At 31.0% G+C, this 13,822-nt stretch overlaps 1 protein-coding gene across 1 annotated transcript; it reads left to right on the forward strand.

Moving 5' to 3' along the window:
* Positions 1-1,188: 1,188 nt before the first annotated feature.
* LOC143066813 (beta-1,3-galactosyltransferase 5-like) lies at positions 1,189-4,380 on the forward strand. Its single transcript, XM_076239623.1, has 3 exons — positions 1,189-1,252; positions 2,873-3,637; positions 4,325-4,380. Exons 1-3 carry the CDS (start codon positions 1,189-1,191, stop codon positions 4,378-4,380), a joined length of 885 nt encoding a protein of 294 aa, XP_076095738.1.
* The last annotated feature ends 9,442 nt before the right edge of the window (positions 4,381-13,822 follow it).

Here is a 13,822-nt window from a genome sequence, read left to right on the forward strand (position 1 = left end):
CTACAGGAATGTGAAATGTACAACTATGCCACACCCACTATTTACGTTAAAAAAAGTTGATACTGAGAGGAGAACTCACGATTAACACAAATAGTGTTACATAAAATTTTGCCTGGCGCAGTACAAAACTAAAGAAAGAGAAAAGGTACATTTAAAATAAAAATATAAACAAGCTAACAAAAAAAGTAACTAAAGGTGAAAAAAAAAGAAAAAGTAGCATCATTTTTATTACAATGTTCCAATAAGTATTGTAAGCGATAATTATTCGATTTTCAAAACGATATCTATACTAGACGCGTAATGTTTATGATCTTTTCTTTACGAGTTGGACGAAAGGTGGATCTTTCAAGTACACAAGTCTGAATTTTCTTTTTTCCTCATTGGACATCTTGCTTCTCTCTGCCAGGAGTTCACCGTGACGAGCTGCAAGTGAGGGTGGGAGGTCCGGTACCACACTGTATCCGCACCCCCTAGGCAGTTTAGTGGCAGCACTAAGGATATCATCCCTATCTATCAAGTTTGATAGCCTAAGGATTATATTGCGTTTCTTTTCAGGACCATTCGGCAATCTATGTACTGCTGTAAATAGCATACTTTTCACCTGCGGAGCAGTAAACCCAAGCCCCTTTTTGTCATTATGCAACCATATACGGACGATGTTTTCAGTGACCTTAGGGGATTCACCGACTTTCCCCTCAATCCCACGGATAACCAAATTCCATTTTCTTCCCCACACCTCCAATTTCAGACGTTCATTCGCCTCCTCGGCAATGAGTGACTCCAAGTTGGGGATTTTAGAATTATGAATATCATGGAGCTCACCATTGGCAAACTCGGCCTGGTTTTCAAGAACTTTAACCCTCTCGTCGATCTGTTCTTGTTTTTCTTTTAGCTTCTCCACTTCGGTATTTATATAAATATGTAGTTTCTGGAAACATTTCCCAATGTCGGCAAAATCTTTGCACTCATAATCAGCCATTGTTATTGTTTAAACAGGTAGAGGCGGGAATCCCCGATTAAAGACTGGTTAGTTAAGAAGATAATTGAATGAAAGTCACCTCGTTCAGTGTAAAAAGGAAATCCTATATGAATATTACGCTCTGTGTATTACTCTGTTTAATTGAAATGTTAAATATAAGGCAGATACAAACAATTTACCAGGAGCAATTTTTCTACACGTCTCACAACATGGCTGTCACAAATCTTAGTGCTCGGCAAGTTATGAGTTTGAAGCATCGTTGGGATAAATGGCGTAATTTATAATATATCAGTTGCATGCATGGGTGTACTTTGTAAGTACCCCTCCAAGTATAATTAATGTTCATTACATTGCAGTTATATTAAACAAGTTTATAGGTTTTATTCTGTAAAAAATTGAAAACAACACGTTTAGTTATTTCTTTCATTCGAAGCGCTTTTCTGAATTTACCTTCATCAGGAACAAAGCAAAACCTTTGAAATCCGAAGATGTATAAGTACCGAAACCGTTGAAGAGCTTTATGTAAAAAAATACCAAAAATAAATAGCCAAATTCATCTAAAGCCAACTTTGCCTGAGGGAGTTGAACCTTAGTTTCTTAATAATTTTAAAATTTATAAACGGACAATTTTAGTAAAGTTTGTTAAATCATGTCAGTACCGAAGTACTGACTACTGATCGAGCTGATCATACCCTCGGGGACTGATAGTCCAACAGCAGAGGTATCAACCCAGTGTTGTAAAAATATTGAAATCAACACGTTAAATTATTTCTTGCGTCCGAAGCGCTTTTCTGGATTTACCTTCATCAGGAACGCTCAAAGCCAAACATTTGAAATCCGAAGATGTGTAAGTTCCGAAACCGTTGATGAGCTAAATGTCAAAAATACCAAAAAATTAATAGCCAATTTCATCTAAAGCCAACTTTGCCTGATGGAGTTGAAACCTTAGTTTCTTAATAATTGCAAAATATAAAAACGGACAATTTAAGTAAAGCTTGTTAAAAGTCTGTATGCTTTTGAGGGTGGGATGGCCCTATAAATCAAAACTAATAGAATGTGTTCATACTTTGCAAAAAACGTAGTATATATTTTGATATGTTTAAAAATATAAATAAAATGATAGACCACTGAGCTTTTTCTCGAACAACAGGTTGAAAAAGACACCCTTCCTACCTCAAACATTAATAGATTCGCCTTTGAGAGAAAATAAACATGTGCCAACACTTTAGGAAAGGCATAGATAAGAATATTATTTTAACAAATATTTATTATTATGCACCTTGTCCTAGTTCCTTAATATATACATGTACATAACAATATCATAAATAAGTTTAAGAAAATAAATTTCGTGTTGTGTCGGTTTGTAACTCATGGTGGTTTGGCTACAATGAGCACGAAGCAATTAATTATTTTCATTTTCTGCATTTACCCTTGAAGGATACGTTTGATAGGATGCACCCAATTACAAATGCAACCAATGGAATAAATAATCCGATATTCTGACTACATCGTCCAAATATGAAGAGGAGGGGCGGATCTTATTTATCTGTTTTATTGTTGAGTTTCAATTGATAATGCAAAATCACACTTTCAATAAACATTATCTGAGACATTTTCAATTCCTTATGTACACACTTATGATAGTTTATAGCGCTTAGCAGTATATGTTGATTTTATATCAACGCTTTGCATAGTTTGGGTGCATGGTTTGGACAATGCGTAAGCAATACATACTTTCCTGTTCGTGTCTCTTTTTCATTATAACAACATCTGTATTATTCAACATATTTTCAACATATTTGTTTAAGTATACACCAATCATATATGAAGAAGAAATTGACAAGGCATTTCCGGATAGAATATCATTCCAAAAAACCTTTTATTATAAACCAGCTGATAATAACAATAGAAGTGCAATATCAGGAAGCGAACTATCCAGCATTTACAGCGAAGAATTTGTGAGAAATCCAATAAAATCGCCATTGTTTGATCGAGACATCTGTGGAAATGCCTCTGTGTACCTTTTTATACTTGTATTCTCAAGTCCTGGACATTATAATAAGAGGCAAGCAATTCGAGAAACTTGGTTATCAAATGTCAACAAGTTTACCAGATATACGTTTGTAACAGCATATAGCAAAAGATTCAATGAATTGTTGGGAATCGAAATTCAAGAGAAAAAAGACATTGTTCAGTTTGATTTCATAGACACGTACAAAAACCTGACTTATAAAACAATGTCATCGTTTAATTGGATTATAAAGGTTTGTCCACAAGCTTCATACGTTTTAAAAGTTGACGATGATAATTGGTTAAACACTAAATCTTTACTCGAGACTCTCAAACGGGGTATGGTAAAAAGCAAAGTTGGTGGCAACTGTAAATCACGTGGATCTCCTAATCGTGATCCGAGCAATAAGTATTTTATACCAGAAACCATGTATCAGGAACATATGTATCCTCCGTACTGTTCAGGACCAGCGTATGTTCTTTCAACAGATGTTATAACACAGATTTTAAACATCCACAAACATGTGGCATTCTTTCCATTAGAAGATATTTACGTTGGTCTTTGTTTGAAAAAATTGAATATTAATGTAATTAATATTTATGGATTTAATAATCTCCGTGTTTATGCGAACCCTTGTTGGATGAAAAGTAAATTTATAATTAGTGTTCATGAAATGTTGCCCGTGGAATTAAGTAAGATTTGGACAACACAATGTAAGGGTCTTTACCCCCTTCAAAAACTAAAAGGTCTGATGCACATGTATATTTGAGTATAATCGATTTTGAAGTGGTATTAAGGTGGTACTCAAACTTTGGCTAAAATTAATTTGGCATGTTTAATTTTCATTAAATTTTGACAAAATATTTACTTTAATCCTTTGAAACATATTTTATAAATTAAAACAAACTTGAACCACACACTTTACTGGAAAAATTTCATTTCATATATAGCAACTTTACAAACGCTAATTATAGTCATCGAGAAGCTGTTAAGCTTTATAAATATTTTGATATGAGCGTCACTTATGTAGACGAAATGCGCGTCTAGCGTACTAAATTATAATCCTGGTACCTTTGATAATTATTAACATTTACTTAACAATAGAACGTGATTGAAAAGTTCAGCTCATTTGTACAGAGCTATCTCCCTGTAGTGTCCAACCGTTATTTCTGAAAACATTCAACACATGGTTAGATGATTAAACTGTTATTTAAAAATATGTGCAATCAATGTGAAAAAAACCCAATCAAACTAAACTTTTACATAATTACTGAAAATGAAAATTTTAAATACATTTTTATACAAACAATATTAATATTTCTCTTAATTTACAGAAAATTATATACTAGCACTAGTATATACTGTTAAATTGTTAAATGACACCATTTGAAAATATTTTTTAAAAATCTCACTCATACGAACAATCTTGATTTTGTCCTTATTTACAAAATGTTATATCTTTTATTAATTTAATAAAATGATAATTTTATTTGAATACTTGCCTATTGTGAATATAATATAATGTTCCTACAATGTACATTTATTGTATTTGTGGTGTCCTTTCAAAAGCACAAATTTACATCTAAATTAGAAATATTATTTTCTATTTTATTTTAATTCTTTCGCAACACCGCATTAAACTGTTTCAAGTAAACATTGTCTTACAGAAAAAGGTATTAATAATAAATGTGCATTTATTTTGATAAACTTGGTATAATCATTTATTAACCAACTAAGAGCATTATTGCCAAAAGTTTATTAAAAATTACATATTTTCTGTAATGGCCCTGTTTTTCTGTAATGGCCCTGTTTTTTTCTGTAATGGCCCTGTTTTTCTGTAATGGCCCTGTTTTTCTGTAATGGCCCAGTTTTTCTGTAGTGGCCTTGTTTTTTCTGTAATGGCCCTGTTTTTCTGTAATGGCCCCTGTATTAATGCCCAGTTTGTCTGTATTAGGCCATGTTAGGGTTTTTAATAAAGTTAATAAAACTAAGTTGTAAAGAGTATAATACCTTTTTGTATTTTATTTAATTTAGTAACCAGCAACCAACATTAAAGAACCATATAAAGTGATCACTGTTCATCCTGTTTTTTAACACATATCTCTTTCAACTTAATATCTTGGATATTTGGTATATTTAAAGCTTTATAATGGTTAAGTACAAATTATTTTGTTCAAACTAAACTGTCATCAATAGAGTAAGACAGTACATCAAGTTAGCAGCAACACATACACTTAGTTGGTTAATAAATGTATTAAGAAATGGGTGTTTTTATAATGGCCCTGTTATATGTCCTCGGTCAGTAATAATGGCCTCGGATGTCTGTAATAGCCCTCGGCGTTGTCTCGGGACATTACAGACTTCCTAGACAATTATTACATACCTTGGACATATAACAGGGCCATTATAAAAACACCCATTCATTAATACTATAATATAAGCCAATCAATATGTTAAGGATATCGGTGATCTTTCTTTTGAAAGATGTGCGGAATCCTTTGGTTTTATCAATAAATTACTATTTAAATAATTTTGTTTTTCATAATCTTATAATGTATAGTTTAGATAGCCACTGATGAAAATTTAAAAACAGCTTTATTAATTTAATATTTTTAAAGAATTGAAAAAACAGTTGTCGGTGTTAACTGTATGAAAAAAAAATACAGAAAAATCATTGTCCTTTAACTTTTTAATTAGGACCAATACTACCATTGATTTTTCCCTATCACTCTTTGATAACTTTTCACTTTTTAAAAAGTGTAGACATAATTAAACTTTGTTTCAAATAAAGAAATATTTGGCATGAGTTGATTAAGCATGATTCTGTCCAGTACTATAGACAACATTTCATTTCATTGCATATAAGAGAAATCATTACTGGAAGTTAATCTATAAATGTTCGCCTCTTTTTTTACTTGTATGCAAGCTTTAGTAATTATTTTATCTCAAGTTTCCAGAAAAATATTCTATAGAAACCCCAAATTAAATATCTCTAAAATACCCAAGATATATGTATATGACCCAGAAATTTTTTACTGCAACTAATGTAGGATAAATTACCTACAACTGTCAAAATCAAGGGAATATTAGTTACAACCATTTTTCGTATGCAAACCGCTGAGACGAACTATGATTTTGGGGGTATTGCACAGCAATGGCTTATTTTTCAAAAACAAAAACACGAACCCTTCATGTCAGTTTTTTTAAGTTAAGTTATGCATACAACATCAACTTTTGAAAGACTTATTTTAAAGCTTGTTATTCAGAAACAGAGTAGCAAACATCCATAAAAAAGATTAAAAAAAAACAAACTTAAAATCATAATGCATATATTTTTTTTATAACTAAATTATATTATAAAACTATAAAACTATGCACATATACTTTTTTCACATGATTTTTTTTATATTTTTTCCAAAGTCAATAATTCGCCGACATATTTTCCGTATATGCAGTTACATCAGCGTGATCTTTTTCGTAAAAATCCGGTGATATACCGAAATACGAAAGTGCGAATGGAAAACCAAACGTAAATATGTCTCTGTAATCAAGATAATAACATTAACGGTACCAATTTCCTGCACCAGATGCGCATTTCGACAATACATGTGTCTTCAGTGATGCTCGTGACCAAAATATTTGAAATCCAAAGCTTATATAAAAGATGCAGAGCTATAATCCAAAAGGTCCAAAAAGTATAGCCAAAATCCGTGAAAGGAATCAGAGCTTTGCATAAGGGGAATACATTCCTTAATTCATGATAATTTCTTACATTTTGTAACAACAAATTTTAATAACACAAAAAAAATCCGTATTTTCATGCCAGTACCGAGGTACTGGCTACTGGACTGGTGGTACCCTCTGGGACTAACAGTCCACCAGCAGAGGCATCGACCATACGATAATATCGTTTACAGAAGACTAGGTTTATGATATATGTATGCATTGGTTCAAGAATTGGATTAACATTATTTTTCATCGGTCACTCATTTCATATGACTTAAAGATATTATAAAAAGTACAAAGAACATTGAAATATTGAGAAGAAAAAAGAAGAAAAAAAAGCAAAATAAGACACGGGCGTATTGAACGATTTCAGAAATATTCACATCATAAAAAGGCTTTAAAGCAACACGAACGTCAAATTAATTAGAAGTGAAAATAGCCAGATTGACGTAAAATCGTACAAAAGCTGAAATACATGTGTTTTCTTGGTTTAATACAATTGTCAACCGCTGTCTTAATCTATGGAAACAAACATCTTTCTAAGAACATAAAATTGAGAATGGAAATGGGGAATGTGCTAAAGAGACAACAACCCGACTATAGAGCAGACAACAGCAGAAGGTCACCAACAGGTATTCAATGTTTGTACTAGAATTCAATTTTTTAAAAGAAATTTGTACTTTTTCATGTTTTTTTTATGCTAAGATAATATATACGATACTTGTTTGCAATTTTTTTTAAAAATTTTATAGCATATATTTATCTCTGAAAACGGTTTGAATTGCATTATGGTAAGAATTACCATTGACATACAGTTCTTCTTTCTATAGTTTTGGTTTTGTTGTTGGTTGTAGGATCGTTCTAATTGTATTCTTTCAAACCACAAGAAGACAGTAAAACGATTAAGTATTGTTGTAGACTTATAACCGGGTTTCAATAAGATGAGCAACACGATGTGGAGCAGGATATGCTTACCCTGAGGTCAATTCTAGTTTTAAGATTGGTTCGTATTGCTCAGTCTTTAGTTTGCTATGCTGTGTTTTGTGTACTATGGTTTGTCTATTTTTCTCCTTCTTTGTTGGCTATGGCGATATCAGTTTATTTTTGACAAATGAGTTTTCGTGTCTCTTAGGTATCTGTTGTTTTTGTAATAGAATGTACACGATATTCCCAAATAGTCGATGTTAGCAAGTTTCAGAGGCGCTATAGTTGAACATCTGAAATAAAACGAAAAAAATCAATTCGTCCATCTTTTCAAAATTAAAATTAAACAATCAGTCTGGAGTTATTGCATAGGACTTTCATTGTAACGTCTTTCGACGTTTGTCGATCACGTTGGATTTTGTTCGTTTTTTTTATTGAGTTCTTTTCTTAAAGAACCTTGGAGTTATACTTTTATTATACCTTTTAGCATCGTCGGACAAAATAGGCATTTTATACACAGTTTAAATATTTTTCGATCATTTTTTGTTTTTATTGTTCTTTAACCACCTTTGCAAAACTAAACATAAGAAGGTCTAAATCTGAAAAGGGACTGAAATGATATTGTTGCGGATTTCCTAAAGTATCCTTAGAATATAGAAAATTTTTAACAACAAAATTTCAATTTCCATAAGGACAAATTGTCCTTGATGATTTTTACTATTATTTATGACGCTTTTGTTCACAAATGCATTGCTGTCAAATGCTACTTTATGCGTTTATAAATTTAAAAAGACGCCTCGAAAACAACACATGTATGAAATATGGATATATATAAATAAGGTTAAAACATCTTTAGAACGTCACTTGAAAAAATATTTATGTTTTGACCAATAAAGTCAAATTATAATACCCTCTTTAAGCTACGAAACCATAAAACACATGACCTAAGATTTAACAAAAAATCACACGGATTTATTTCTAAAAGTCATACTATTCTAATAAAAAAGGAAATCTTCCTGATCTTATAAATCATCTGAAAAACTTCTATTTGAATGTAAATTTATTTGTATAGGCATATATTTCAAACATGATCTATCAATAGGTTATAAATCATTTATAAAGTTATCAGACTAGTTCACATTGTTTTTAATCAACCTAAACCTTCCACGTAAAGAACATATTCTGTCATTTTATATATTCAAATTTGCTTCATAAATTTACTTTAGTAAGCAAAAAAAGTCTTGTGACTGAACCTCCTCTGTCTCTTTCTTGATAATTTAAATATTTCCAGTAATACCTATAGATTATAATCCATAACTCATTGACCACATATCGGAAAAAGATGTGGTCTGTGGTATGAACATATCCATTAATATCAAAAATTAGGACAAGTTTGTGTTTTTTTTCTGCGATACAAATTTTACTGATTTTAAAATTAAGAAAGGAAATAGGGAATGTGTCAAAGCGACAACATCCCGACCATAGAGCAGACAACAATGGGTCTTCAATGTAGCGAGAATTCCCGCACCCGTAGGTGTCCTTCAGCTGGCCCCTAAAAATATGTATACTAGTACAGTGATAATGGACGTCATACTAAACTCCGAATTATACACAAGGAACTAAAATTAAAAATCATACAAGACTAACAAAGGCCAGAGGCTCCTGACTTGGGACAGGCGCAAAATTGCGGCGAGTTTAAACATGTTTATGAGATCTCAACACTCCCCCTATACCTCTAGCCAATGTAGAAAAGCAAACGCATAACTACACGCACATTAAACTTCAGTTCAAGAGAAGTCCGAGTCCGATGTCAAAAGATGTAACAAAAGAAAATAAATAAAATGACAATAATACATAAATAACAACAAACTTCTAGCAGTTAACTGACATGCCAGCTCCAGACCTCAATTAAACTGATTGAAAGGTTATGTCTTCATCATATGAATATCAGACACAATCCCTCCCGTTAGGGGTTTAGTATCATACTATCATAGAATATATGAGAAGAACATAACCCGTGTCATGCCAATAACTGTTTTAAAAAAAATGTGTTTAGTTCAGATGCCTATAAGTGAATCAATATTAAAGCCAAAATATGCAACCTTTAATGACCTGACAACAGTATCGTAACTATATCCCTTCTTAATAAGTCTGTTTAAGGTTTTGTAAGCTTTTGAGGTGAATACTGACATTTTTGTGCTTTGTAAAGAATATTACCATAAAAGATTGGATGTGAAATACCTGAACGTATAAGATGTCTGAATGTTGAGTTATATTTACGAATTATTTCCTTATACCGGTGATTAAATTTAGTAAATGTTTTGACTAGTTTGTGATATTGAAAACCCTGGTGTAATAATTTTTCAGTAATACATAAATTTCTCTCGCTAAAATCTAATACGTTGTTAAATACACGAGCGAATCGTACAAGTTGAGATGTATAAACACCATAAGATGGTGACAAGGGAACGTCATCATCTAAAAATGGATAATTAACGATAGGAAATGGAAAATCATCTCTTTCATCATAAATTTTTGTAAAAAGATATCCGTTTATAATGATAAAGATCGAGGAAAGGGCAGTGGTCATTGTTAGTATTTATTTTAGCTTTATTTAAAGTAAGTTCAACAGGATAAATTTCTTTAGTATACATACTGAAGTCGTCATTATTGAGGGCCAATATATCATCCAAATATCTAAAAGTATTGTTAAATTTTTGTATCAAATGTTGTTTCGATGGGTCTTTGCTAATTTTAGTCATAAATTGTAACTTAAAGGATGAAACAATAGAATCAAATTAAATTAAACAGCTTGACAAAATTTATTATAAAGAATTTCAAAATATAGGCAGAACTTAATTTGACTCTGTTTTGTTAAAAATATTTTAGAAACAAATAATTGTTGCGGAGAATATTCTAAAAATTAATTAATAAGGAAAAAAAAGGAGGATTATTATCAAAATAAAAAAAAGGAAGTTTAAATGGGAAATTTATCCGCTTTAAACAGTTTTTTGTAAGATAAAGTTTAAAATACATGTATGATGAAACTCAAGTTTTATATTAGCATTACCAGTTTTAGCCAAAGTTTGTTACATAAGTGTAGCATTGAAAATGTATAACCACACTTGATGTATTAAGTTCCATTAAATCAAATCAGAATGTTTTTGCAAATCAAAATATTGTTTTCCTGAATAATACCGGAATTTAATTTTAAGTACATACATCTCAAGGATTCTTGTAAATGCCAGACATTCTTTCTTACATTCTGTGAATACTTTTGTCGACATATTGTTCTGCATGTTGTATACTAAATCCATCAAAGAAAAAATAGTTATCGCGATATTTAAATGCTAACAAGACATATCTCTAATAAACAAATTAAAGTTACATATATCATTTATAAATTTCAGAGCATTTGGGTCTACTGTAGAATTCATTTTGATGCAATCAATGCATATTTGAAATACATTTCACATTTCATTATTTTTTTCCTTCGATAACATTACATTATTTCTTTAACCATTAATTTTATACTACCAATGTCAATTTATAATTTATTTTTTATTAAATACAATTTGTTTAGGTAAGATGTTTTTGATGTTTTAAATAACAACAAGCATATTACGAAAAATAAAACAGAAAAAGTTTTTGCAAGCTATGGTAATCTGTTCTTGGGCAAGATAATTCTAAGTATTTTGAAAAATTTGAAATTTTGTTAACAGTTCAATCATAAATATGAATACATCATAATAATTACCGAGCAGTGGTATCAACACATTGGGTGAAAATAAATAATCATTATTACTATAAAGTATTTATAACAGCACAATATATAAAATCAAAATTACCCTGAGCACTTTATAAGATCACCCCTAGTTTTTGGTGGAGTTCGTGTTGTTTATTCTTTAGTTTTCTATGTTGTGTCATGTGTAATATTGTTTGTCTGTTTGTTTTTTTCATTTTTAGCCATGGCGTTGTCAGTTTATTTACGATTTATGAGTTTGACTGTCCCTTTGGTATCTTTCGTCCCTCTTTTACAACATATCAATTCACATATATAAGTATTTACAATAAAATATGAAAGCCTATGTTATGAAATCCTAAAACAAACAGATTTAAAATAAATGACAAATACCATTAAATTTACTGATAAACAATAAAATTTACATAAAATGGGCATGGTAAAATAAAGAAGACATTGAACATGTTGAACTCGTACTAATAAAAATAAGATCAAAATTTAAAAACAAATGTATACTTTTAAAAAATGAAAAATTACAGTGATATAAAATATTTAAGAACTATGAAAAAGCATGTCTGAATGAATGAGTTTCAGGTTTTTCTTAAAAGCGTTCACAGAAAGGATGTTCCGTATATCACTTGGCAAACAATTCCACAGAAAGTCTGCCGCATTGTCCAATCTCCTTTCCCTCATGAGTTCTTGTAGGTCGACCGGTGCCTCCTCATAGCCGTGAACACATATAGAAGGAGTTTATATTGGCCACGATACATTATGGGGAGTCAATGGAGAGAGTTTAATTAGGATTGGTGTGAAGTGAGACTGGTCGATAATTTTTTACCATCTCTTTGTCTAGACCAACCATTTTCAAGAGTAGTCGAACAACTGCCTCCTTGAAAAATGACGGTACACAACACTGTTCCAGTGACAGATTCACTATCTTGCTGATGACGGTAGATAAACTATTTAGACACGGTTATTATTATCTTTGAAGAAATAGGATCTAATTCGCATGATTTGGTTGGAGCTTTCCAAATAATTTAACTCACTTTCTCTACTGATGCAGGTCTGAAGAAGGTGAGTGGTTCGTCTGTAAATTATATATCATATTTGAATTCATAGGCAGACGATTCATTCACTACACATAGATTGGTCTTAATTGTTTCGATTTTCCAAATTTAAAAAAACGAATCTATTTGATAGTTCAATTTCACTATGGTGTGATAGCAAAATCACCTGATTTGTGTTTCCCATTATACCGATTGTGAGTGTAAGGAGTTTCTTTTGATCATGTCCAACTTTAGAAATTTTATTTGAATAATAGTCCGTCTTGCATTTGAAGAGCAGCTTGCATATCCTCGAACAATATTCTTTATAAATCTGTGTATGAACTTTAGCTTTGTTTTTCGCATTTGTCGCTCGGCGTTCCCGCCTTGCAACACGCAACTGAACAGTGTACCACTCTGAGTTTTGTCGCTGATTGATAACTTTTAATTGTTTTGGAGCATATTCATTGCGATATTTTCAATGTTTATTTCTTTGAACTTCCGAATATTCATGACATAACCCAAGATTGATATTTTTACATGCGTTTAAACAAAACCTCATTGAAATGAGATTTAACAAGACTTTTAAGTGCACAATCCGAAAAATTACATACAATCTAAAAAATCTCAGCCTCCATGAGCAACAACTTATATCTAAGACATTATTGGGAAATAATTTCATTTTGGATGTAATGCGTCTTTTGATTGGCTGACGTTATTTTCTTTTAAGCCAATAGACATAATTAAGTCATGTGACCGTGACGTCATCAACGTTTTTTCATGGTTTTCTACGTTTTAAATGGAATTTTGAATTAAATTATAAGAAATGACTGTAATATTTATTCTGTCTATTCGAAATAAAATAAAAAAATGTGGTGCACACTGTTAAATAACCCGCTACGCGCGTTATTCAGTGTGCACAAAATTTTTATGTTATTTCTTCATAGACAGAAAAAATGTTACAGTCATTCCTCAAATGAATTGATTCTCGTGAAATTTAACATTTTTTTATTTACCAAGTTTTAAAAAGTTTGCAATTTCTGAGTCGATAATTGTTCTTGCTTTTTGTTTATCATTCTTTAATATTGGGATTCGTATTGAATTACAAAAAAATCAAGTCCATCAGAAAATTTCATATGATAAAATTAACAATGTTGAAGTTGCTTTTATCGCTTTAAGTACACTTTTTATAAAAAAAAAATATCCAAACATATTTCAATTTATCTGCCCGAAAGTAAAAAAAGTAAGTTTTATCCTCAGCAATTTTTTTTTTTTTTTTTTTTTTTTTTTTTTTTTATCTAAAACCATAATTCTGTAGAGAAAACGTTCTAGTGTTTGAGTAAAGGCTTCGATTAGTGTCAGTAGCAATTCCACCATGACATTGACCACCATAGCAG

The sequence above is a fragment of the Mytilus galloprovincialis genome, chromosome 3 (assembly GCF_965363235.1).
Source record: "Mytilus galloprovincialis chromosome 3, xbMytGall1.hap1.1, whole genome shotgun sequence".
Lineage (NCBI taxonomy): Eukaryota > Metazoa > Mollusca > Bivalvia > Mytilida > Mytilidae > Mytilus > Mytilus galloprovincialis.

Coding starts and splice junctions, on each gene's coding strand:
- LOC143066813 (XM_076239623.1), top strand. CDS start 1,189: ATGGCTGTCACAAATCTTAGTGCTCGGCAAGTTATGAGTTTGAAGCAT. Junction 1,253..2,872: donor GCATCGTTGGGATAAATGGC/GTAATTTATAAT, acceptor ATTATAAACCAG/CTGATAATAACAATAGAAGT. Junction 3,638..4,324: donor GAACCCTTGTTGGATGAAAA/GTAAATTTATAA, acceptor CTTAATTTACAG/AAAATTATATACTAGCACTA.